Raw genomic sequence first — 26,037 nt, 5'->3', positions numbered from 1 at the left:
GTGTGTGTGTGTGTGTGTGTGTGTGTGTGTGTGTGTGTGTGTGTGTGAGTGTGTCATTTTGAAGAGATTTTAAGTGGAAAAATATTTGGCAGTTTATAAAGAACGCGTTGAAGATAGGGAGAACACCTCTCCCTGAATTTCAGTCCACTCCTCTCCAGTATGACCCCCAACCCCAACCCCCACTTCTTCTTGCAGGTTGGACGTGCAGTTCTCTTGGAGAATGATGAAACTTGCCAAGCAAATGGGGTGGGGGAGGACGAATAGGGATTGGGAGGGAAGAGGAGGGGGCCTGGGATGGGGTGGGAGGGGAGAGGTAAGGGAAAGTTCCTACGTGGCACCACCAAATATTCAATGACCAGACCTGCTCAGAAGACTGCAGCCCTGTCAGTACCCAAGAAGGGAGAGCGACTTCACTCCTCCCCTCTGTCTCCTCCCTCCCCTTCCCCCGCCCTTTCCCGCAAAGGCATTTGGCTGGAGCGGTCCGTTAGGTGCTGTAGACACGACTGGCGGGCAAAGGCCTTTGGAGTTAACGGAGCCCAAACAGCTTCGAGTAGAAAAACGAGCTTTGTCGCGAGTGCACAGAGAAGTGGGGGGTAGGAAGGAGGGTGGCGAGGATTGGCTGAGGGAGAAAGAAGTTGTCAATCCCAAATGCGCAGGCTTTAGCAGAAACCTGAGTCTGTCCGTGGTAGATGCCAAGATCTGAGTTCTCCCTAATGGGAATTAGCGCTCCCGGAGGCCGAACTCTGGGAAACCAGGTCTGTATTCCTTCCCCAAGCTTAGTGGTGCTCACCTTCCCGAGTAGCAGGCAGTGCTGGATTATTCTTCCTCTTGGCTTTTCCTGGTAAATACAGTCAGAGCCTCAAATTTAAATTTTGCTTCAATTTGGATACAAGTTATGCTAATTATTTTGATTCATTCATTTCAACATTTTCAAGGATAAATAGTAGAGGCTTTGAAAGTGGAATCCATCAAAAGTTTGCTTTTTACCTTTGGTACCTGGTCACCAGCTGGGTTGGTCATTTCTGTCAGCAGTTCTGCCCTCTGCTGGTTTTATTTATTATTTGGAATTTAAGCATCTACCTCAGAACCTAGGGCCTATTAAAATCCTTCTAACCACAGTGATGCTGGAAAAGGACACTCCATTAAAAAAGTACAGATCTACTATTTCTTTTTCAGCTTGTTACACACACATATGGACAAATGTATCGCAATGCCAGCTCTTAATTTAAAAATATAGAAACCAAACTTTCTTCAATGAAGATGGATGAAATATAAACTCAAGAGGCACCATTGTAGACATTCAGGGATTATTTCAGTGAAGATATTTATGTTTCTTTTCCACATTTGGCCTTCCTTAAAGCTCTAAGGATATCAGAAAGGTCAAATTTCTACACCTGTATTGTATAAATTGTCTCTTTTCAGTCTAGCTGCGGATCTGAAACACTTTTAAACAAACATCCCAGTACCACATCAAGTAAATGGTGGAAAAAGAACGCTGCTTATTATTATAAGGCCAAATAATGTGGGAAATAGCAAAGTTTAAGGATCATATGTTGTTTTTGTTTGTCATTTCTGACGAACTGTCTTAAAAGTTACAAGAGTGTTTGGATATTCAGACTGTCAGATTTTGTATTCACATCATCAAGTTGCTAGGTGCTTATTACTTCCCACTAAGTAATATTTACAAATCTACTCTTGCTGGCATTTTTGCCACTTAATAAACTTCAAAAAGGAAGTAATAGTATACTAATGCTTAAAAAGGAAACACTGGCCTGAATCATCACACAAGGAAAAAATAAACCCAGTGTTCAGTTCTTATGCTAGCCAATAGATTTGCAATTGAAGCAACAATGGATATGATTTCATTCCAGTTTCTAAATAAAGGTATTATGTACTGTAATTTATTAATGTTGGTGAGATGCAGGGCTGCTATTTGGTTGCTGAATCGAAAGGTAATTTAAAACAGCCTATTTTCATCTATAATTTGTATTTCTTGGATTTAAGATACTAAAGCCTTAAAGAGTTCTGGGTTCATAATAAATTAGATTCTAAAGAAAGTGTAGTTAGAATCCTAAAGCATCTACCTTACAAAGAATAGTTCTTGGAGTGAATGGATTAAAAGAAAATTTATAATCTCACACAGAATCATATTGTTCTACTTTGCAAATCCAAACCCTATAACTTGGTCATCTTTAACATGACCATTAAAAATTTTTAGTATTTATTATGATTTAGTATAAAAGAGTGCTATTTTTATAATATATTCATTTGCGTCAACTTCAATTTTATGTTTCATATATTTCCCTGTGGTTAACATAAATGTTTTATCTCAGAAATTTATGGATTTCTTTATCAATTAGTCCATTGCTTATTACAGAGAGAACTTGAGATTTACCTGGAATTTATAGTGACGATGCTGTGTTCAGAGTGATGGTTTTAAGACCTTTAAAAACAAGTTAAGTTATAATTGAATACTAAGAAAAATAGTATCTAATTGAATCATTTTTTACTAGTTAAAATGGTATTCAACCTTTGGTGGTTAAGCCAATAGTGCATCTTGAAAAAAGTTGATTAATTTTATGAGCGCCTTTCAAAGCTTGTCAGCAATTGATAGTGAGCCTTGCTGGAGTGTTTTGAGTGCCCAGGATCAGCAGGTGAAATGGTGCTGGCTTAGAGAGTATGTGCTAATCCAGCTTTGCAAAGAGATCAAATTTGTCCCTGTGGCTACTTAATCATGAATCAGTTAAAAGGTCAGATACACTTCTGATAACAAATGCAGTGCCTGCTAGGATTATTTATATTGTCTTCCCTCTTGTTTTTTAAATAAAAATTGACACAGTCTAATAGAAAAACAATAAAGAAAGCCAGGTATCTTATGAGAAGCATCTTCCTGTTTGTTTTATACAGATTTAGGTGCCATATATATAATCAATTAAATATAGACACTTTCACAGAATTGTCTACTAGTTTTGAAATTAAGTTTATTAGTATCTTAAAGTAACAATTTACTTCATGATAAATACTTAACTGAGACTCTGTAAAAATTACTCTCTAAGAGGTATTCTCATATTTTTTAACAAAACTGTGAAGTTGCAAATGAGAAATGTATATACCTAGGTAGTATAATTGCTTACAATTTAATTAATATTTTAGGTTCTGTGTTTGCCTCATTGTGACTAACATAGAAAGAGCATATTATTCAAGTTAAGTTATCCCTAAAACATAGATAGCCAGGCAAACATGAATCTCTTTTCATATTCTTGGGTAGGATTTCTGACAAAAAATAAAAAATAAATAAAAAACAAAACACAAAACAAAACCCCAAACTAAACAGTCACCTTTCTTTTTTAAAATTTGCTTCTTTTCTGAAAAAACTCTCCTCACTCTGGTTAATTTATTGAAGCATTGCCTATTTGATAGTGAATGATAATGAATGGACTCAAATCAAGCTTGGTTGAGTGTGTAATAAAAAGGTGAACTTTTCAAAGGAAGAAAAGGTGTTTAGATTAGATTTTTTAAAAAGAATGTTAGAGATAGAAATTATTGTAGAGACTGTTTCTCTTTACTACCTTCTCACTTCACTAATGAGAAAACCAAGGCAGAGAAAAGTTATTAGCTGAATGCTTTTTCTCATAAAAACAAAAATATTTCTACAATATTCAATGTTTTTCTAGGTAAGCATAGTGAAGGTCTGCAATAGTGGTAAAAATATCTGTAAATAATAGTAGGTCTGAGACTTTATGGAATGACCAAATATTGCTTAACTCTACGTGTTGGAGTTTAGTGAGAAGATGGATTAAGTGAAAATGATTGATTTAAAGAAAATCAGATAAGAAACAGAGTTATAGAATGCGTTTAAAAATTCCTCAATTTCCTAAGTTTGGAGAAAGGTGATTTTTGATCATTTATACTGTTAATATACCTAATTATATGATTCTATAGAATTATCGGTATCAGAGTAGAAAGCATAATAGTTTGTAAAATATTTTTTGTGTGTGTTTGTTGCTGGATTAGGAACATAGTTTTTTATGCACTCCAAAGTTGTTAATGGAGGAGGACCAGGCACACTTCAAATTTTCAAGAAGCTAAGAAATTATATATTTATATAATATAAACATATAAATTACATATTTACTTCAAATAATATATTCATTTAATAATATATCTATGTATTTATTACTAATGATGTCAAATTTCTATGCCTTCCGAGTTGATTTTAGATTGATTGGATGAAATGTACTCTATATATGTATAGTTTTAGTACTAAACCAGATATTGAATTGATTATTACTTGATATGGCTTGTTTGTTTAATAGATAATCTTTTCCCAAACAAGTGGCAAACTTTGGGAAAACATAGGAGAACACTTAGTAATGTAAATTCTAATTAATTTTTCTTTTTTTTTTTTTAGATTTTATTTATTTGAGAGAGAGAGAGTGAGAGAGAGACAGAGAGATCCCGAGCAAGGGAGAGGGGTAGAGGGAGAAGCAGGCTCCCCGCTGAGCAAGGAGCGGATGCGGGACTCAATCCCAGGACCCTGGGATCATGACCTGAATTGAAATCAGATGCCTAACCAACTGAGCCACCCAGGCTCCCTCTAATTAATTTTTCTTTCGGATTGTTTAGGCATTTGAGACTACATAAACAACTTCTGCCTCCAGAATAAACGGACATTAATCTATAGGGAAGTAGACACTCCTAAGAGATTACCATGATACTGGTTGTGCTGGCAAAAACAGTGGTAGATCTAGTATTTCCACCTAATGAAGACTTTTCCTATCTTTAGGAAAGAAGAAGATACTGTGGAAGCTAATATTTATACTCATGATCAACGCTAACAATTTATATGAATATAGGGTTTTATAAATACTGAACTATCCCCATCATTTTATATAGTTTTTAATGATTATACGCAGGTATTCAAAATCCAGAATTCCATTGTATCCTAAACACACTTTTCTTTCCTCCTACCTTTGGAGCAATAATTAAGGGCAGGTGGCATAATCATTAGGGATTCAGGGCAACTACAGAGTGGGGGCTGAGAGCGGATCTGCATTCCTGCTCTTACTCCTCCACTTCCCTCATTTTTTTTTTTTAAGATTTTATTTATTTATTTGAGACAGAGAGAATGAGAGAGACAGCACATGAGAGGGGGGAGGGTCAGAGGGAGAAGCAGGCTCCCTGCCGAGCAGGGAGCCCGATGCGGGACTCGATCCAGGGACTCCAGGATCATGACCTGAGCCGAAGGCAGTCGTTTAACCAACTGAGCCACCCAGGCGCCCCACTTCCCTCATTTGATAGTGGGGAAACGTGACCTGAGCTGGGAGTGGTGAGGGGAAACCAAACTTTGATTTTGACCATCGAAGTTTTGTTCCTTAGCAAAGGGGAAAGAGAGGTATACACTGATGCTATAAAAAGTTGCAGTGTTCCCTAAATTCTCTCCCGGAAGAGACAACTTTAAATGCAGATTGCAGTGTAGCTTTTCTAATGACTTTCTTAGATTTGGACTTTTTTCTTCTAATTTCTCTTGCAATTTATTTCAGAACATAAAGTTTTAATTTTTTTTCATCTTAAACTGTCTCCCATATTATAATGTGCCTACTATATGTATTTCTTTTTCTCGCAAAATCCTAATATAATTTTATTTTTATAGGCCCCTTTTTCCGTACTTGCCATTGTCTCAAAACTCAACCTGAATAATACTAGCTGTTAGAGAAGATGAAAGTCGATTTTAAAGTGATTTAGTGAGTAGTGTTTATTGGTTGCAGTCTTTGGCCTACTACTGACTTGGCTAGTGGTTCTTTAGACATTGGCTGATCACCAGACCTACTGTTATCTGGTAAAATAAACTCTTTGCTTGCTGCGCATGGAATTAGAGACAGTGCTATTAATTTAGGAGAAAGAACTCAGAGAAAAGAAAGGTTATCATATTTCAGAGTAAGAGACCAGCTTAAATACGGCTTGACAATTGAGAACTAAAACAGACCTGTGTCCGAGTGCTTTAGCACAATCAACTTTTGCAGTCCCTTCAAACCTTTTTTTTTTCCTTAAAAAGCATTTCTTTCCTATTTTAAACAAATTTAATTGCTCTTGAATGGCCCTGTACTGTACAGGCAAATGAAGGTCCCTATTCATAGAACTTGAGCGCATAGTGTCCGTGGAAGCTTTCTTCCTCGTCTGACTGGTAACCTGGCATCCGGGCTGACAGGCGTGAACCTTCCACTGTGTGAGGTGCTTGGCTTCCCTTCCCTGTTCAGCTTTTCACAAACAACTTCCCAAAAGGATGACTGCCGGAAAGGGCAGTGGGTGCAATTCCTGACAAAGCTAATAAGAAACTCTAAAGCACTTTTGCACTTTGTGCTCGTATCGGAGAGCTCTGCCGAGAAAGAAGAACCATGCATATGATACTGCTCTTTTCCCTGACTTCTCTCTTTAGGTTAGAGTCAGCAGTGGACCACAACCAACCAGCTGTCACTCTTCTGTTTGAATGCCGATGAGTCTTCAAAATACTTCACTGGTTTTGAGGATAAATATATTGTGCAGGTGGGAGGATGGGTTAGCCTGGTGGTGGGTATTGAGGAGGGCACATTCTGCATGGAGCACTGGGTGTTATGCACAAACAATGAATCATGGAACACTTTATCTAAAACTAATGATGTAATGTATGGTGATTAACATAAGAATAAAAAAAAATAAAAAAAAATATATTGTGCAAATGGCTTAGCGTGATGTAGAGTGGCCTTCAGGATGGGACCCCTCTGTACGTCCAGGCTCATGACCGGCCATTTCCCTTGCACTTCAGCCATGTTAAACCTCTTGCCCATATTCTCCCCTGTCCTAGAACACACTATTCTCTTTCTTTGGAATATTTGTTACCTCCTCATCCATCTAGCAAATGTCTTCTCCTACTTCAAGATTTAGATCAGGCTTCATATCTCCAGGCAGATAGAATAGTAAGATCTAACACTAAATGCATGCATATTATTATGTGCCATGTCCTGTTGTTAGCCCCCCCCTTTTTTTTAAGATTTTATTTATTTATTTGACAGAACGAGAGAGCAGAAGAGCACTAGCAGTGGGAGTGGCAGAGGGAGAGGGAGAAGCAGGCTTCCCGCCGAGCAGGGAGCCCAATGCGGGGCTCGATCCCAGGACCCTGGGATCATGACCTGAGCCGAAGGCAGATGCTTAACTGACTGAGCCACCCAGGCACCCAGTACTCTTCACAGAGAATCTCATTTCATTCTGACAATTGCCCTGGAAGTAAGCTAATATTAAAATATACATTTTACCCATGAAGGAACTGAAAAAGAGAGAAGTTAATTATCATGCCTAAGGTCACACAGCTTCTGTGTGATAGACCCAGGATTTGAATCTAGAGAGTCTGTTCCAGAGCCTGTGCTTTTTTGATCATTTGTCCATGCTTACTTTATTGTGTGTTCTAATGTTTCCACACAGCCACCCTGACTTATGATTATAGTGCCCTGGGACCTAACATTAATGGACAAATCATGCAATTGCACCACAGTAAGCACCATGTCAATTGTGTGAATAACTTGAATGCCACCAAGGAGAAATATAAAGAGGACTTGGCAAAAGGCAATGTTATAATTCAGTCAGCCTTCATTAAGGTTCAGTGGTGGAGGCCATAACACTCTTTCCATTTTAAGAGCAAACATAAGCCCTAATGATGAGAGAACACTAAAGGCTGTTGCTAGGGCGCCTGGGTGGCTCAGTTGCTAAGCGTCTGCCTTCAGCTCAGGTCATGATCCCAGGGTCCTGGGATGGAGCCCCGCATCGGGCTCCCTGCTCGGCGGGAAGCCTGCTCCTCCCTCTCTCACTCCCCCTGCTTGTGTTCCCTCTCTTGCTGTCTCTCTCTGTCAAATAAATAAATAAAATCTTTAAAAAAAAATAAAAGGCTGTTGCTAGAAGCCAGCAAACGTTACTTTGTTTCCTCTGACTTATTTAAGGAGAAGTTGACAGCTGTATCTGTTAGCATTCAAGGTTCAGATTGGGGTTGGCTTGGTTTCATTAAGTAATAAGGACACTTACAAATTGCTGCCTGTTTTAATCAGGATCCATTGCAAGGAACCAGAGGTCTTATTCTACTTTGGGAGACTGATATATGGTAGTATGCTTATTACCTTCAGTATGAAAGTGTCAGATCTGATTATCTAAAAGCTGTTTGGAATGTCGTCAACTGGGAGAATGTAACTAAAAGATACATAGTTCGCAAAAAATTGTATCATTATTTTAAAAATTACTCATTTATCTGTTAGTCTTCCTGTAAAAGTTGCTGGGGGGTAATGACTATGATTTAATTTTATTTCTGTCCTTAGGGTCTACCGAGATGCCAGAATGCACATTATATAATACAGTCACTATTTAGATTATAAATTATCTTTTTAACTTGCCCAGTGGACTGGAACAAGGTTAAATCTAGTTAACTTGGGAGTGGTGTGAAATGACCTACTCATTCATTTCTTGTCATTAGCAGTAATTAGATCCCTCCCTCTTTCTTTACTTTTTCTCTGTAAGTGAATGAATTGGGATATCCCTCTAGCTTTCCTCGTTTGGAGAACAGTTTTTGCACATTCTCTTCAAAGATGCTTCTAAATATTTGAAGCTACTAATTGCCTATATTACCTCTAAAATTGTAGTTTGCTTTAACATAGTAATCTTGTAGAGAAAAACACCATATGAAGCAGTATTTTTGTTTTGACAGCAACATAAATCCTCATTTCACTGTCTGCTGGTGAACAAGAAAGTTTAAGCCAAGAGTGGTATCAATCTGTTAAAGTAGTAATTGGGAAAATTCCTGTCATATATTCATTTTGAAACTTTTATCTGTTTTGTATGCCGTTATGGATTTCTGATTTTGCTTAATAACTATTAGAAAGAGTAACCTATCTATATTTATTGCTTTATGATTATTTTAGTAAACTCATTCTGGAAAGTAATTTACATATCATATATATTATAATTATTATATGACGAAGTACCATCTTTAAGCAAGGAGTATATAAAGTTTCCAGTGCTTAATAAAAGACAGTAGTTGTAGAATTGTTTTAGAAGAATGTTATGTATTTTTTATATTCTATTCCTAGCCATTCTATATTTTAGTTACACTAAAATCATTAGGATAAGTATCTTTATCTGTTTTAGTGTGTCCCAAGCACATAGAACAGAGCCTGTCACATAGTTAGTGTTTGGTAAATCTTTGCTGAATGAAGTGAAAGTGTTGGTTGAAGCTCTAATGAATTGCTCTTCAATAATCTAACAACCTGAGATATGATATAAGGTTATATATATCAATTGTTGCCAGTGTCTACAGAAGTGTATTGAACAGATTTTGGCTGATATTGTTGTGATTTCCTGAAAATGTCAATCTCTGTTTTGCCTCCAAGCAAGCTATGATCTCCACCTTGAACACTTCCAAACCGCTTACCAGTACGTTTTTGGATTTAGATATTATCTCCTAAAGGAATACCTCTCCTCAACCATAAAGACTGAGGTAGTTGTCCTTGCATAACATTCTAAAGCACACTATACTTACTCCAAACATGAATACTTATCACAGGATATTTTTGATGCTAAAATGAAAACAAGGAATGCATCTTTTCATCTATGTAAGAAATTCTGTCTTGTAGCACTATACCTGGAGCAGAATAGATGGCCAATAAATGTTTATCGTATGAATTAATGACCTCATAAGCAAGGGATTATACTAAAGTCAAGAAGACAGGGACAATCAGCCTTGACTTGCTATCACAATCATTTCCAGTCCCATCTCTGTGGATTTTGATTGAGTAGAGTTTGTATAGAATCCAAGTATAGGTGTTTTATAAATCCTCACAGATAATTTTGATGCACATCCAAGGGTTTATGAATCTTTTGTAACAAGAAATAAATACAAAAATGGAAATGTATCTAGCTTGTATAACAGGGCACTGGAAGTCAAGTAAAAGATTATTTGTCTGCTGTGTGAAAATCATTTGATAAATACCCAACCATCCAATAGCAGTGACTCTGCAAAAACTGATTTGGATAGATCAACTGATTATGATAGAGTTCATGCTTTTCTAAAAATCCTTTTCTCCATAGCATGTAATAAACTAAATGCCAACAAATATTGCTTTTCTCAACATGAAAGTCAAATGCTTGTATTGAAACTATAATTTAAGCTTTATAATAAACATTTTAATAGCTTTGGCCGCTTATACATCAGAAATGCCAAGCTTTTTACATATCATACTCTCAACAGGCATTTGTTCTTTCCTTTGCCATCCTCAGAGTTGTGATATGATTCCTGCTTTCAATTTTCAGTTCATAGAAGCTTTTTATGATACAAGAAAGTTCAGGATTGAGGTTGTTCAATAACCGTGAAAATTAAATAACTCTCTTCTATGTGCCATCAGTGTTAGTTGTTCTGACTACAAAGACAGTATGCCAATGTCTATTCTCATGGGGTATGTGTGTTATCAGGAGAGAGCTGGGGTTAGGAGAATGGGCTAGGGCCACGTAACACAAGATTGTAAGGGTATATTTTTTCTGCACAGCACAGAATCGTGGGACTAATTAAAGAATACAGGGAGGCTGCTAAGTTGGCAGAGTCAGGAGATACTTTGATACCTATCCCTACTAGGTGGTTCCCCTCGGTTGCAACCACTAGATCTTCTGAAAAATAATCAGGGAACTGGGGCCATGCTGCTTTTCTGCAATAGTCAACCCACTGTAAAGTCACCTGGAGGTCTCCAAGATAAATTAGTACATTTAAGTCACACTTGATACAGGGTTATGTCCTTTATGGAATTGAAAACTGTATGAATGAATAATCTTCCTGTTTTATAAGGGAGTACATTAAACAAAATGTATACACGTATTTATAAAATCTGTTATAAGACAAAGATATAGCCTAACATTTTAAACCTTAAATGTGATCGTTCTTGTTATTACCCAACTTGTAGCATGTTTTAGGACATAAATTATAAGTAGTTTTGTCTGTCTGTTTCTGAGGATTCATATATTGGATGAAGATCTCTATGTTGATTATTTGATTATTTGATTATAAATATTTATTATAATCATTTTTAAGTCATAATGATTTCTTTCACAGAAAATTATATCAAATAGAGTTTTAAAATAAGTGTATATTAACTAATTATAGCTTTAAATAATGTTAATAGGCTGTCAACTCCCAAAGTTTTATTTCTACCCCATATCTTTTCCCTGAATTCCAGACTCATATACTCAACTGCCTAGTCAGCCATTTCCAGTGGAATGTATTAAATTGTCTCAAAATTAGCATACCCAAAACTGAATTGTAGAACCCTTCCTGAAGCTTATTCTGCTCACAATCTTTCCATCTCAGTTGATGGAAACACAATCAGTCATGATGTTCAAACTAAAACACTAGGAGCAGCTTTGACCCCTTTTCTCTCATACTCCATATCCAACCCATCAGCAACCCTGTCTTTTATGTTTTTAGAATATATCCAGAATCTGACCCAGTAGTTCATCTCTCAGTCCAAGATTGCAAAATTGAAAAATTTTACACCTCGAGGATTGCAATTGCTTCTTCTGTGCTCTCTTCCACTCTAGTGACCCTATAGTCTGTTCTCAACACAGCGCCATAGTGGCCTGGAAGATTCGTTGGTTCATCTTACTCCTCTCCCTTAACTTCCAGTTGGTTCATCTTACTCCTCTCCCTTAACTTCCAGTAGATTTCCATCTCACTTGGAATACAATCTAACCTCATAGAACATACCACAGGATCTACACAACTGCCTCCAACCTGCCTCCCCCTTACTTCTCTGACCTCATCTCTTATACCCTTTTTATTTCCTCTGCTGGCAACCTAAATGTCTCCTTGCCTTTCCTTCAACTCCTCCCCTTTGGGGCGACTCCTATCTCAGGTTCTTTGCACTTGCTATTCCTTTTGCTTAGAATGCTATGCAATCAAAATATCAGCATAGAGAATCCACTTATGCCTTGCTAGACTGCTCAAACATTATTTTCTTATTGAGCCCTTTCCTGTCTTTCTGATTTGATACTAAAATCCATGCCTCTTCAAACCTCGTTTACAGATTTATTTTTCTTTTTAGTACTAATCAAATATTTGTCATTTATAAAAAATAATGACTTATTTAAATTAAAGTTGTAGATTTTATTTTAAGGCTTTCTATCAAATGTAGAATTGGATATTTTTGGAGTACAAGGAGTACAAATATTGCCTTAAAGTATTTGGGCAGCTTCTAGGCCATTTTTATCCACATAATTGCCATAGTTTTAAATTTTATTTTACATATTTAGACATAGTCAAAGTGACACTTAAATTCCACATAGAAAAGCATTTTACTTATTTGATGAACATCCTGCATATCGATTCAGTTGTTTTAAGACATAGGTGTATAGAAATGTTAATGGGAGTTTGTTTAGCTGGTGTAACAGGGAGATAATGTGGGACTTGTGGTTACTTAAAAAGTAGATGGGTGATATTTGCAGGTAAAGACATAAAAGCAACAACAGATTAAATACTGTTAAGGAAATGTATACACATGCTGATATTCAAAACAAATTTATTTGTTATTTCCAATCAATACTAAATATCAGCTAGGATCACAGGGCTTACACATTTCTCTCAACCACTGGGTAGGTCAGAATTGGAATAAACAGTCAATAGTGGGATGTCGATACAATGGATTGTGGTGGGAGCCACAATTTTTCCATTACTTCTACTTCAGAATATTGCATTGTGTATTTCTTTTACCCCACTCTTTCCAATCTTGAATTTCACTGTGTAACTGACTTTTTTTAAGCTGGTTTTCATGGGATTGTAAGGAAGTACATTTACATTTGGTCCATTGGGTTTCTGTTTTCTGAAATGGTATTATCATTAGGCTTGTTAGGTGCCTGGTGTTGATGAAATTAACTATAAAATTCCTGAAACGGCAGGCTACTTTTTTACACATGTCTTTGTCCATGTTATTCTCAATTTGATCCTATTCTTAGTTTGAGGACCAAATATCCAGTTTTTGCAAGATACTCATCAAAAACTTGAGCCTTGAGATACGTATATTTGTTGTATTCATTTTTTTCCTGAAGGGAAATATACTCTCTAAACATAGGTTTAAAATGACAAAACATATAAGTTTATTATAGAATCTCTTGGGGGTAAAATGAACTCTAAACACTTCCCATGCCCAGGAATATTTAGTGTAAATTCTACAACTATAATCTTATAAGTTTAAAATTTATTAAAGTATTCAAGCAGTTCACTTCTCCCATTTTATACTTTGAGTACAAAGATTAGATTACAGAATACAGACAAAAAGTCTAATCGTTTCAACTACAAAGAGTTGTGTTGGGACATAGGAAATTTAGGTGATTTCTATTGACATTATTTGTGTCACATGGTCATTTAAAGATGAACTTTCATACTTTTCTTTTAAATATGGAGGAATTAGGTCAATATATTTTATTTTTTAATACTTCATGTTTGTTTGCAATACAAGGTTGGTGTATAGCATATATGCGTTTGAAATAAATGAAGAAACAGTATCAGAGGAAAGACACTAAAATATTAGTCCCTTTAAAGATTTATTTTTATTTATTTATTTTAGAGAGAGACAGAGAGAGAGAACATGAGTGGGGGGCAGGGACAGAGGGAAAGAACCTTAAGCAGACTCCCTGCTGAGCAAGAAGCCTTGTATGGTGGGCTTGATTCCACAACCCTGAGACCATGACCTGAGCCGAAATCAAGAGTCGGAGGTTTAACCGACTGAACCACCCAGGCACCCCTAAGGTATTAGTTTAGTTTTTTTTTTTTTTTTAAGATTTTATTTATTTATTTATTTATTTGACACAGAGAGAGAGAAAGAGTACAATCGGGGGAACTGCAGAGGGAGGGAGAGAAGCAGCCCCCCCCCCCCACTGAGCAGGGAGCCCCATGCAGCGATCTATCCCAGGACCCTGGGATCATGACCTGAGCCGAAGGCAGACGCTTAACAGACTGAGCCAGCCAGGCGCCCTGAGCATTTTTTTAAAGATTTTATTTATTTATTTGAGAGAGGGAAAGAGTGAGTGCGAGTGGAGGGAGGCACAGAGGGACAAGCAGACTCCCCACTGAGTGTGAGGTCTGGTGCGGGGCTCCATCTCACCACCCCAAGATCATAACCGAGCCAAAACCAAGAGTTGGACACTTAAACGACTGAGCCACCCAGGTACCCCAGGAGATGGTTTATAACTCTTTCTGTGTTTTAGTTTACTTCTTTCTCCCTATAATGTTATGTTTCATATGTGGCCTGTAATGTGAGGTACAAGGTGAAGATAAGTGACTCCCGAGAAATGACAGAACATCTACTTTAGAACTTAAGAACTGAGTTCTTGCCACACTTGCATCAAATGGAAACAATCAGATTTGGGAGGCTCTTTTAGGTGCTGTTTATAAAGGCCATTTCTAACACTTGTTTTCCTTCTCAGACTGGTGAGAAAGAAACTCTGACACATAATAAATAATCAATAAAGATGTTTAATGAATGAACAAATATATGAATCAATGAGCAGCTATACCCTGCCTCTGAGGTTCATTGATTCATGTATTCGTTCATTCATTAAACATATCTTTACTGATTATTTACTATGTGTCAGCTGCTATGTTATTTATGAATACTGCAGTGAACATCAATAGTGCTGATGTTTACTGTCAGAGGGTTTACAGTCTATCAGGGGAGGCAGACATCAAACAATAAATTACAAGCTTAGCAGAGAGAGAAGGAGGGAAATTAGGCAGTATGAGTCTGTAACAGGGAGTTTAGACACACACTGTGCCTGAGTGAAAATGAGATAATTAAGCAAGCAAACAAAATAGAGTGTGGAATTATCCAAGGGGAATATAGGGTACTTGGGATCATATGAGTGGGTCACAGAACTCAGCCTGAGAGAGATAAGTAATGATTCCCTGAAGGAAGTTACGGTTAGGTTGAGATCAAAAGGTTGATTAGGTCTCAGATCACCTGGTTTAATCCTGGCTACCCATTAGATTCATCTAGGAAACTTCTGTAACATGAATGTCTGCCCTCCCCGCTCCCCCCTTCATTCTAGTCATTAGTTCTTACACAGGACCCAGGCGTTCTTATGTTGTAAAAGTTCTCCGGGAGATTCTAATGACAGGATTGAAAAACAGTCAGCCATCCTTAGCCAACTGAGAAAAGATTGAAAAATCCGCAACCAAAGGAGCACAGTATATTTTAGAAACTAAGAGAAGTTTATTTCAGCTGGAGCATTACATTTGGGGTTGGGTAAATAGGTAGGAGTTAGTGTAAATGTTTCACATGGAGACTGTGGCTGTGAATATCCATAGTGGAGATCCGGTTTTTCTCAAGAGGTCCTCAGCAGCCGTGATGCATCCACAGAGAATTTGGACATCTAAATTTATTCAGTGTTGATGTCTTGTCAGGCAATCACGATTACTTTCACTTCCTTGTACACTGCACTGTCTTGTGTCTGTGCTGCCTATCTGGTATTCCTGTCACCCTCCTCATAGCTTATAACCTCCTACCCATCCTTCAGGACTCAGCTTAAAAGAAACCACATGTTAGATATTTCAGCCTTTGTGAGCCATACGATCTCTATCACAGCGTTACAACTCTGTTGTAGGGCGAAAGCAGCTATGGACAATAGATAAATGAATGGGTGTGGCTCTAGTCTAATACAAATATTATTTGTGGATGCTGAAATGTAAATTCCATATAACTTCTGCATGTCACAAAATATTGTTCTGTTTTTAATTTTTTCACCATGTAAATTACGAAAATAGTCAGCAAGGGCTTAACTCATAGGCATAGTTTTTTTCCTGCCACTGTTCTAAGGCATGGCCCCAAATACCAACTCACAAAAACTCTTTTAGGTAAATATTTTTTATTATTTTCATCTTACAGATGTAGAAACCGAGGCACAAAGCAGTCCAGATCACACACATGCTAAGTGCCAGGGATGGGATTCGGAATCATTCCAGCTCTTCTACGCTAGGTATTGGTGTCATTTACTCCTTATTGGTCATGGGAGTGTGTGAAGAAATTTAAAGGAGGAATTAATTAGAGATGAAACAATCAAAGCATTGTGAGACTTTAGATCAGTAATCCATGTGGACACTGAAAGCAACAGAGGGAAAGGATTAAAGACCTGGGACAGACTAATCAGTGAATGAGTCGGGGTGTCCAGGAGAGCAGCAGAACATAATAGAAAAGACATATTACGCCCTCAGAAATTTTTGTTTTAAGATAAGAGAAAGTTGCTTCTAGTATTTTCACATTATTGTGTTTCACATTCAGCCAGTATTTTATATAGCTCGTGTGTGTAGGTGGGTGTGTGCATACCCATTCTCTTCTAGTTTGGGAAAAAATCAAGTATAGGTAAATAATTAAAACCAAACGTGAAAAGTTCTGTAGTAGAGGTGAGTATATCAAACCCAGCTTTGGGAGATAGCTTTCCGGAGCAGATTATACATCATTTATATCCTTTGTTTTCCTCAGGTGAAAAAGCTAAATGATTTAGATAGGGAAAATAGGATTTATAAAGTCCCAGAGGCAAGAGAAAGAAGATGGGCGGAGGGGGTTCTGGGCAGTCTAAGTTCAGTATAACTAGAGCACTGAGTGAAGATAGAGTTAGGGGAAATGACAATGAAAAGAAAATGGTGGCGGTGCAGATGGGGTGATACCAGTAGGACAAATGCACGTGTTCAGGCAAGATTTTGTGTGTGGGGTCTGTGCATACCCTCTGGAAGTTAGTGGGTTCACTGGAGGCATTTAAGCAGCAAAGGGACATAAAGCCTGGAGTTTTGGAAGCTTGCTCAAGTTGTGGTGTGCAGACTGAGGAGAAAAGACATGGAAACCAGTTAAATGGCGATTGGAGTAATGCACTGGGCTCTGGTATCTTATTCTCCCATTTAATAAAATACAAGAGTATGTAGTGAAAGGCAGGAAAAATACTATTGAACAAAATATCGTGCTAATTGGATACATCTGAAATTCTAATCATGGTTTGTGGCATCAGCTATTGGCAACATAGAAATGATTCCAATATTAAGGGCATTTAAGAATTGCTTTGAATATGGAAATTTCACCTTTTTAGATGTATCAAGTTAAGCTACAACAAATTGCTGCTTTTACTCTTTAAGCAGTTGCAATTCAGTTAATAAAATATGAAGAATAACTTCCCTGTGTGTGTATAATGTATGTGTGTATGTATAAGATCATAGAATCCGTATTAGGAGAATTTGTTAAGTGCTGCAATTATGAGGTCAAATAACAGGCAGATTTCAAAGTGTCTTAATTTATTATTTGGTTTATTTGAAGGAATAAACCTTACATTTTTACATTTTTATAACTTGATATGCTTTTCTAGAAAAAGAAAAAACCTAGTTGAAATCTTTACTCTGTATCCTTTTTTAATTGGTTTTTGAAGAGTGAATTATTTCATATAATGTGTCTCTACAAAGAATTTTGTGAGGCTTTAAAAATAGAGCCCTTATTTTGAATCCTGTAGAGGGAATGTGTTTTTATCACATTACTTTCAAAGTAGGAAGGAACAAATGTGACAAAATCTGTGCTCTTGGAAAAGGTCATCCTGTGAAAAGATATTCTGGAGAGAAGGGACGTGTGGTTTATTTCATGTATTATTTACCTATGAGCAGTTGGGACCATGACCATGGGACTGTGTCCTTTTCTTCATAGAATTACAGCCTTCATAGCTGTGTTCAGGTCAGTCCTTGAGTCTTTACCCTGATGTCCTTTTGCTAACGGGCTCAGAGCAAGAAGATAAGATAAAATAAGCAGATAAGATGCTGTGACTTGTAGAAACAGTCTATTTCAGAGTCATTTATACCCTGAAACCCATAAGTTGAGTTTAATTTAAAACAAATATAAACATCAGGAATCAATTAACTGTCTCAAGATAATTTTAGTATATTATATTTATGTTTTAAGTTTCTTTTACGGGGTATAGCGATGAAGGTGGCGAAGTGGAAAGAGCCTGGATTTGATATTTGTCCAGATCTTAGGAGTGTCCTTAGCTTGCTTTCTGGATCTCAATTCCTTCATCTGCACAGTGGGGATCAGAACATATGCCCTGCAAAGCCTGTCAAGAACTTAGCCTAGTGACTGGCACATACTAGGCTTTCTAGACATGGAAGCCATTATAGTTATTACTTTCTTGTTGTACTTTATGATAAGAGAAAAGAAGAAAGTTAAGAATCGGCAGGTGTTCCTATTGGCCTAAAAAAACTGACCATCACAAGCAGGACTTTTGCAAAAAGGTTCTTGAATGCTGTGATTCTTTTAAATATTCCAAGGCTGACCTAGAGAGGACCATATTTGATAGGGTTAATGATCCCTTTGAAATATCTGACTTCCATAAAGAAAAAGTTTTTTTTTTTTTTTAGTAATTTGGAAACCATGTGTACTATACTGGATAGTAGGTTGATTTTCATTCAGAGGCTTGATGAAATAGGTAGAGTATTGTTAAAGGAAAGTACACTTGTTATATTCTAAAAGGAAACACGCAAAGCTTCATCCACATATGTTTGTACATATGGAAGTCAATACCCCTAAATCTTAATTAACTAAGGAAATGACCAGGTATACATTGCTCACAAGCACTCATTCACTCATTCATTCATGCATTCTATGATTAACTGATAGTTATTGTAAAAATATGTTAGTTGAAATTACAATTTTCAAAGAATAGCATCCTCTATGGAATGTAATAAATTGTGATGGTATTTTCTGCTTCTAAAATCAGTCCCTTTTCCATTCTCATTAAGTCCTCCCAGAAACAGTATATTTACAAATCCCAATATATTTTGAAATTTGATGGCAATTCTGTTTTTTTAACTAACAATTGAGCTTTTCAAATCAATAATATTGGTTCACTTCCAGGCAGAAGTGATCTCTTTTCTTTCTGAACTGGAATCTTAAATACTTGCAGTAAGGACTTATGTCTCAGACATGCTCAGTAATACAATGGCCAACACATGGCCTTCTCTGAATATTTTTATTTTTGAATAAGGAGAAAAAGTCAATAGAATATAGGTATATTGAGTGATATGGAGTCTAAAGTCTGTTTTTATAACAATGCTTACACCACATGACTCCTATTTTGGCTTGCTTAGTGAATTAAGTAGATATTAAGTTGTGGATCAGGGAATTTGATCATCTAAAACATTGCCCTTTTATGTCTGCTTTATTTCATATAGTGTAATGTTTTGAAGATTCATCCATGTGGTAGCATGTATCACAACGTCATTGCTGTTTATGACTGAATCCTATTCCATTGTATGCATGTACCACGTTTTGTTAATCTGTTCATGTATTGATAGAAATTTGTGTGGTTTCCACCTTTTGGCTATTGTGAATAACATTTCAGTGAATATTGGCACACAGGTATCTGTTTAAGTGCCAGCTTTCAGTTCTTTTGGGTATATATCTAAGAGTGGAATTGCTTGGTCATATGATAATTCTATGTTCAGTGTTCTGAAGAATAGTGTATGATTCCACTTATATGAAATTTCTAGAATAGTCAACTTCATAGAGACAGAAAGTACGTTTTTTTTTTTTTTTTGATGTAGTATTCCATGATTCATTGTTTGGGTATAACACCCAGTGCTCCATGCAGAACGTGCCCTCCTCAATACCCATCACCAGGCTAACCCATCCTCCCATCTCCCTCCCCTCTAGAACCCTCAGTTTGTTTTTCAGAGTCCATCGTCTCTCATGGTTCGTCTACCCCTCCGATATCCCCCCTTCATTCTTCCCTTCCTGCTATCTTCTTCTTTTTCTTCTTTTTTTTTTTAACATATATTGTGTTATTTGCTTCGGAGTTACAGATCTGTGATTCAACAGTCTTGCACAATTCACAGCGCTCACCATAGCACATACCCTCCCCAATGTCTATCACCCAGCCACCCCATCCCTCCCACCCCCCACCACTCCAGCAACCCTCAGTTTGTTCCCTGAGATTAAGAATTCCTCATATCAGTGAGGTCATATGATACATGTCTTTCTCTGATTGACTTATTTCGCTCAGCATGACAACCTGCAGTTCCATCCACGTTGTTGCAAATGGCAAGATCTCATTCCTTTTGATGGCTGCATAATATTCCATTGTATATATATACCACTTCTTCTTTATCCATTCATCTGTCAATGGACATCTTGGCTCTTTCCACAGTTTGGCTATTGTGGACATTGTTGCTAAAAACATCGGAGTGCATGTACCCCTTTGGAACCCTACCTTTGTATCTTTGGGGTAAATACCCAGTAGTGCAATTGCTGGATCATATGGTAGCTCTATTTTCAACTTTTTGAGGAACCTCCATACAGTTTTCCAGAGTGGCTGCACCAGCTTGCATTCCCACCAACAGTGTAGGAGGGTTCCCCTTTCTCCGCATCTCTGCCAACATCTGTCATTTCCTGACTTGTTAATTTTAGCCATTCTGGCTGGTGTGAGGTGATATCTCATTGAGGTTTTGATTTGGATTTCCCTGATGCCGAGCGATATTGAGCACTTTTTCATGTGTCTGTTGGCCATTTGGATGTCTTCTTTGGAAAAATGTCTGTTCATATTTGCAAATGACATATCAGATAAAGGGCTAGTATCCAAAATCTATAAAGAACTTCTTAAACTCAACACCTAAAGAACAAATGATCCAATCAAGAAATGAGACAGAAAGTATATTATTAGCTATCAGAGCCTGGGCAGAGGTGGTGAATAGGGAGTTATCGCTCAATGGTTACAGTTTCTGTTTCGGGTGATGAAAATGTCTTAGAAATAGAGAGTGGTGATGGTTGCACAGCATTGTGAATGTAATTATGCTGCTACATTGTACATAAAATGGTTAAAAAGGCAAATTTTTTGTTGTTTATATTATACCACAATTAAAAAAGTGAATAGTATAATATACCAAAATCAATGAATTATACACTTTAAGTGGGTGAATTACATGGCAAGTGAATTATATTCCAATGAAGCTGTTTAAAACATCAAGTTTATCCAAAGGGATTACACTTTACTCCAAAGATTACATTTTTATCCAAAGTCCCCAGAGACTTCCAATCTGAATCATGAAGCATGAAGCAACGTCCATGAAGATTCTCTGGCAAATTTAGAGGGTAAAAATAAACAAATTATACATAGATACATATACGCATGCACAGCTACACATACATAAACAGTACACACTATTCACACGTGCTATATGCTTATATATAATTTGTAAATAGCTAACATGGGAAAGCACTCAAAACGAGCATTATGTTTTGTTACCTATTCTTTTTAACAACTTTTAACTTCTTTGTGTATACAATATGGCTTATTAATTGCACATTTTACAATAATTATGTATAATATTCATTGTGAATTTGAACCTTCAAAATCATCTTTATTTAAGATTATGAATAGTTGAATAATAACTCTATTAGAAAATAATGGAATATGTCCAGATGCTGGCTTTCACTTTAATTCCAAATAATGCAATTACTTAGAATGATTAAAGACTATAATTTGTAATTGAGATGCATCAGACAGGTTGTAATTTCACATATATTCAATTATATATTGTGTGTAATATGTATTACATTACATATATATAATATATATGTATATATAATATATTTGATTCTAAATCTACATATACCCCACACACATGAATATCTTCTGTTTGCTGCTCCATAATTTTATTCTTGATTTGAGATATTTTGTATTTGAGAATTTTATAGTTTATAATTTATCTGCTGTCCCATTCCTCAATCTCCCACCCAAATATTAGGGAAAGTGTCAAGTGTGACAGATTTGAGAAGTAGAACAACAACTATTTTATCTGTTAAAAATACTCAGTTTTATATTAGATTATTTGTTCATTTTTTTTTTTTTTTACTTTTCACTTATTTTCAGCTGCTCCAGTTGATGTACTAAAAGCTCTAGATTTTCACAACTCTCCTGAGGGAATATCAAAAACAATAGGCTTTTGCACAAACAGAAAGGATTCACAAGGTTCGGATACTGCTTACAGAGTTTCAAAGCAAGCACAACTCAGTGCTCCAACAAAACAGTTATTTTCAGGTATGTTCACTTTATTACTACAACTACCACTACTTTGCAAATTATTATTGTTTCTTTTTATCATGCTGTGTAATGCAAAATTATTGGGGCAGACATAATTCTTTCACATATGGGACGCCGAATACATTGTAGTCACTAAGGTGACTTAATGAAAATAGCTAATGATTTAATGATTGCCAATTTTAATTAAGCACAATCACATAAGATATGCTCATTTGAAAATTTAGTAATTTATTATTCTATTGCAAGATGACAAAACTTGAAGACAATATTTTAACTAGCTTATTTTTGCATATAATCATGTAGAATTTATTTATTGGGGGGAACATGGCAACTTTACCCTTAATGACTACCCATGTGAATTGAATGGGCATGTGGATTTAGACATACTTAAGGAGTGTCATTCTTAAAATTAATATAAGTTTCTGTTGAAAGAAGTACTTCTTCAGCAGATTTTATAAAACAGATTATTCTGTGTTATTTTTGGATCCTGTTTTTATCTCAAATATAGCAAACATTAGTTACATCTCACAGTTATAAGGAGATATGGGACTAGAGATTTTGTTAATCTTTACCCGGAAAAGGTTAACACTTGGTGAATTGAAAAACACTTGGTGAATATTGAAAAACACTTGGTGAATATTTTCTTTCTTTCTTTCCATGATTGACCTAGTAACACTAATTATCTGCAAATCAGGATAATAGGGAAAAGGAGTTGAGTGATAAAAATGACAATTTCTGAGCATCACGTTGTTAAGGCAAGCAACTCCTTACAAGTCTGCTATTGGATACGTGTCATTTTTTTTTTTCTTATAACTATACTAAATTGAATGTCATCCTTATTTAACAGAAGAGGAAATAGAGTTTCACTGAAGTTCTTGGATTTGTCCAAATTACAAGGGGCCAATATTTAATCCAGGTCTTGTCTGTTGCCAAGGTCATTATTCCCTATATTATCAGGTGTTTCTTGTTGGTGCTTTGGGATCCTCTTAGAAATAATTAATCATTTACATTCTTCATATTATCCTCTCTACTGTCTCTACCTGAAGGGATTTGAATTCCCTGTTTTCACATAAAACTATTTCCTAACAATAGAAAAATTAAAAATCAAGGGACTAAAGAATTACAGAACAAGATAATGTATTTTTCATGGATGGACATTTTTAAAGTATTTTTGAAAGCACATTAATTTTGATTAAATTATTGATTTTTTCCAAATTTTTCTTGTTTTGCCATAATTTGTGATGGACAAAAGTAACAAACTGCAAATATAAAGAACGTCAATGCATAATTTTCCTGACTTTGGAAATAAAAAGTTAAAATAGTTATTAAATCCATAAAATATTTTTTAAAAAAAACAAGTTTAAAAGTTGCAAATGTAAAAATTATGTTGCTTTTCTATTTATCTGCACTCTAATGTAGAAATAGGAAAGGGATGGGAATTTTCAAGAGAAAAAACAGGGAAAAATACACTAATGGAAAAGCTCTAGAAATACTCAAGAAGTTAGTTTTTAATTTTTTATACTTTGGTTCATCATCTCAGGGTCAGTTTATCTGCCTTCCAAATTGGTAGTTAGTTTGATTAGTTCAATCACTTCTGTTGTGTTACTCATTGAAAGAGAATACAATGTATGCCTCTGGGATCTCCTTCCATGAGAGTTAACAAAATACCCTTATATCAATTTTTCTTTTTCACCTTCTCATAACATTGTGCCTTAGGCATATAATTCTTTTTTTTTTTTTTAAGATTTTATTTATTTATTTGACAGAGAGAGACACAGCGAGAGAGGGAACACAAGCAGGGGGAGTGGGAGAGGGAGAAGCAGGCTCCCCACAGAGCAGGGAGCCCGATGCGGGACTCGATCCCAGGACCCTGGGATCATGACCTGAGCTGAAGGCAGTCGCCTAACCAACTGAGCCACCCAGGCACCCAAGGCATGTAATTCTAATAATGAGTATTTCAGATAGGAGGAGACACCTCTAATAGGGACCTTATTCCCCCCCCACACACACATACAAATGAATTTAAGCTTAATCTTCCTACAGGGTAGAAATAATAATGCAAAATGGCAGTTAATAAAAATGATCAAAACAGACAATATATGGTAACAGTCACCTTACAGGCAATACAATGGCACTAAATTCATATATTTCAATAGTTACCCTGAATGTAAATGGGCTCAATGCCCCAATCAAAAGACACAGGCTATCAGACTGGATTAAAAAACAAGACCCATCAATATGCTGTCTGCAAGAGACTCATTTTAGAACCAAAGACACCCCCAGATTGAAAGTGAGGGGGTGGAAAACCATTTACCATGCTAATGGACACCAAAAGAAAGCTGGGGTGGCAATCCTTATATCAGACAAATTAGATTTTAAACCAAAGGCTGTAATAAGAGATGAGGAAGGACATTATATCCTACTTAAAGGGTCTATCCAAAAAGAAGATCTAACATTTATAAATACCTATGCCCCTAACATGGGAGCAGCCAATTATATAAGGCAATTAATAACAAAAGCAAAGAAACACATTGACAACAATACAATAATAGTGGGGGACTTTAACACCCCCCTCACTGAAATGGACAAATCGTCTAAGCAAAAGATCAACAAGGAAATAAAGACTTTAAATGACACACTGGACCAAATGGACTTCACAGACATATTCAGAACATTGCATCCCAAAGCAATGGAATACACATTCTTCTCTAGTCCCCATGGAACATTCTCCAGAATCGATCACATCCTAGGTCATAAATCAGGTCTCAACCGGTACCAAAAGATTGGGATCATTCCCTGCCTATATTCAGACCACAATGCTTTGAAACTAGAAATCAATCACAAGAGGAAAGTCAGAAAGAACTCAAATACATGAAGGCTAAAGAGCATCCTACTGAAGAATAAATGGGTCAACCAGGAAATTAAAGAAGAATTAAAAAAATACATGGAAACCAATGAAAATGAAAACACAACTATTCAAAATCTTTGGGATGCAGCAAAGGCAGTCCTAAGAGGAAAGTATATAGCAATACAAGCCTTTCTCAAGAAACGAGAAAGGTCTCAAGTACACAACCTAACCCTCCACCTAAAGGAGCTGGAGAAAGAACAGCAAATAAAGCCTAAACCCAGCAGGAGAAGAGAAATAATAAAGATCAGAGCAGAAATCAATGAAATAGAAACTAAAAGAACAGTAGAACAGATCAACGAAACTAGGAGCTGGTTCTTTGAAAGAATTAACAAGATTGATAAACCCCTGGCCAGACTTGTCAAAAAGAAAAGAGAAATGACCCAAATCAACAAAATCATGAATGAAAGAGGAGAGATCACAACCAACACCAAAGAAATACAAACAATTATAAGAACATATTATGAGCAACTCTTTGCCAGCAAATTAGATAACCTGGAAGAAATGGATGCATTCCTAGAGATGTATCAACTACCAAAACTGAACCAGGAAGAAATAGAAAACCTGAACAGACCTATAACCACTAAGGAAATTGAAGCAGTCATCAAAAATCTCCCAAAAAACAAAAGCCCAGGGCCAGATGGCTTCCCAGGGGAATTCTACCAAACATGTAAAGAAGAATTAATGCCTATTCTTCTGAAACTGTTCCAAAAAATAGAAATGGAAGGAAAACTTCCCAACTCATTTTATGAGGCCAGCATTACCTTGATCCCAAAACCAGACAAAGACCCCATCAAAAAGGAGAATTACAGACCAATATCCCTGATGAACATGGATGCAAAAATTCTCACCAAAATATTAGCCAATAGGATCCAACAGTACATTAAAAGGATTATTCACCACGACCAAGTGGGATTTATCCCTGGGCTGCAAGGTTGGTTCAACATCCGCAAAGCAATCAACGTGATACAATACATTAACAAAAGAAAGAACAAGAATCATATGATCCTCTCAAT

The 26,037-nt window shown here is 36.4% G+C and overlaps 1 protein-coding gene and 1 pseudogene across 1 annotated transcript in view; both read left to right on the top strand.

Annotated features, from left to right (window-relative positions):
* The window catches only part of COL11A1 (collagen type XI alpha 1 chain), a 206,989-nt gene that overhangs the window by 1,459 nt on the left and 179,493 nt on the right, over positions 1-26,037 (top strand). The window contains exon 3 of the mRNA XM_021690257.1: positions 21,946-22,113. Within this exon, the coding sequence (XP_021545932.1) occupies positions 21,946-22,113 (168 nt within the window). The remainder of the gene's footprint in view (positions 1-21,945; positions 22,114-26,037) is intronic.
* Positions 1,919-8,276, top strand: LOC110580582 (annotated as a pseudogene).

The sequence above is a fragment of the Neomonachus schauinslandi genome, chromosome 4, assembly GCF_002201575.2.
Source record: "Neomonachus schauinslandi chromosome 4, ASM220157v2, whole genome shotgun sequence".
NCBI classification, from domain to species: domain Eukaryota; kingdom Metazoa; phylum Chordata; class Mammalia; order Carnivora; family Phocidae; genus Neomonachus; species Neomonachus schauinslandi.
This window is presented reverse-complemented; position numbering and strand designations above follow the sequence as displayed.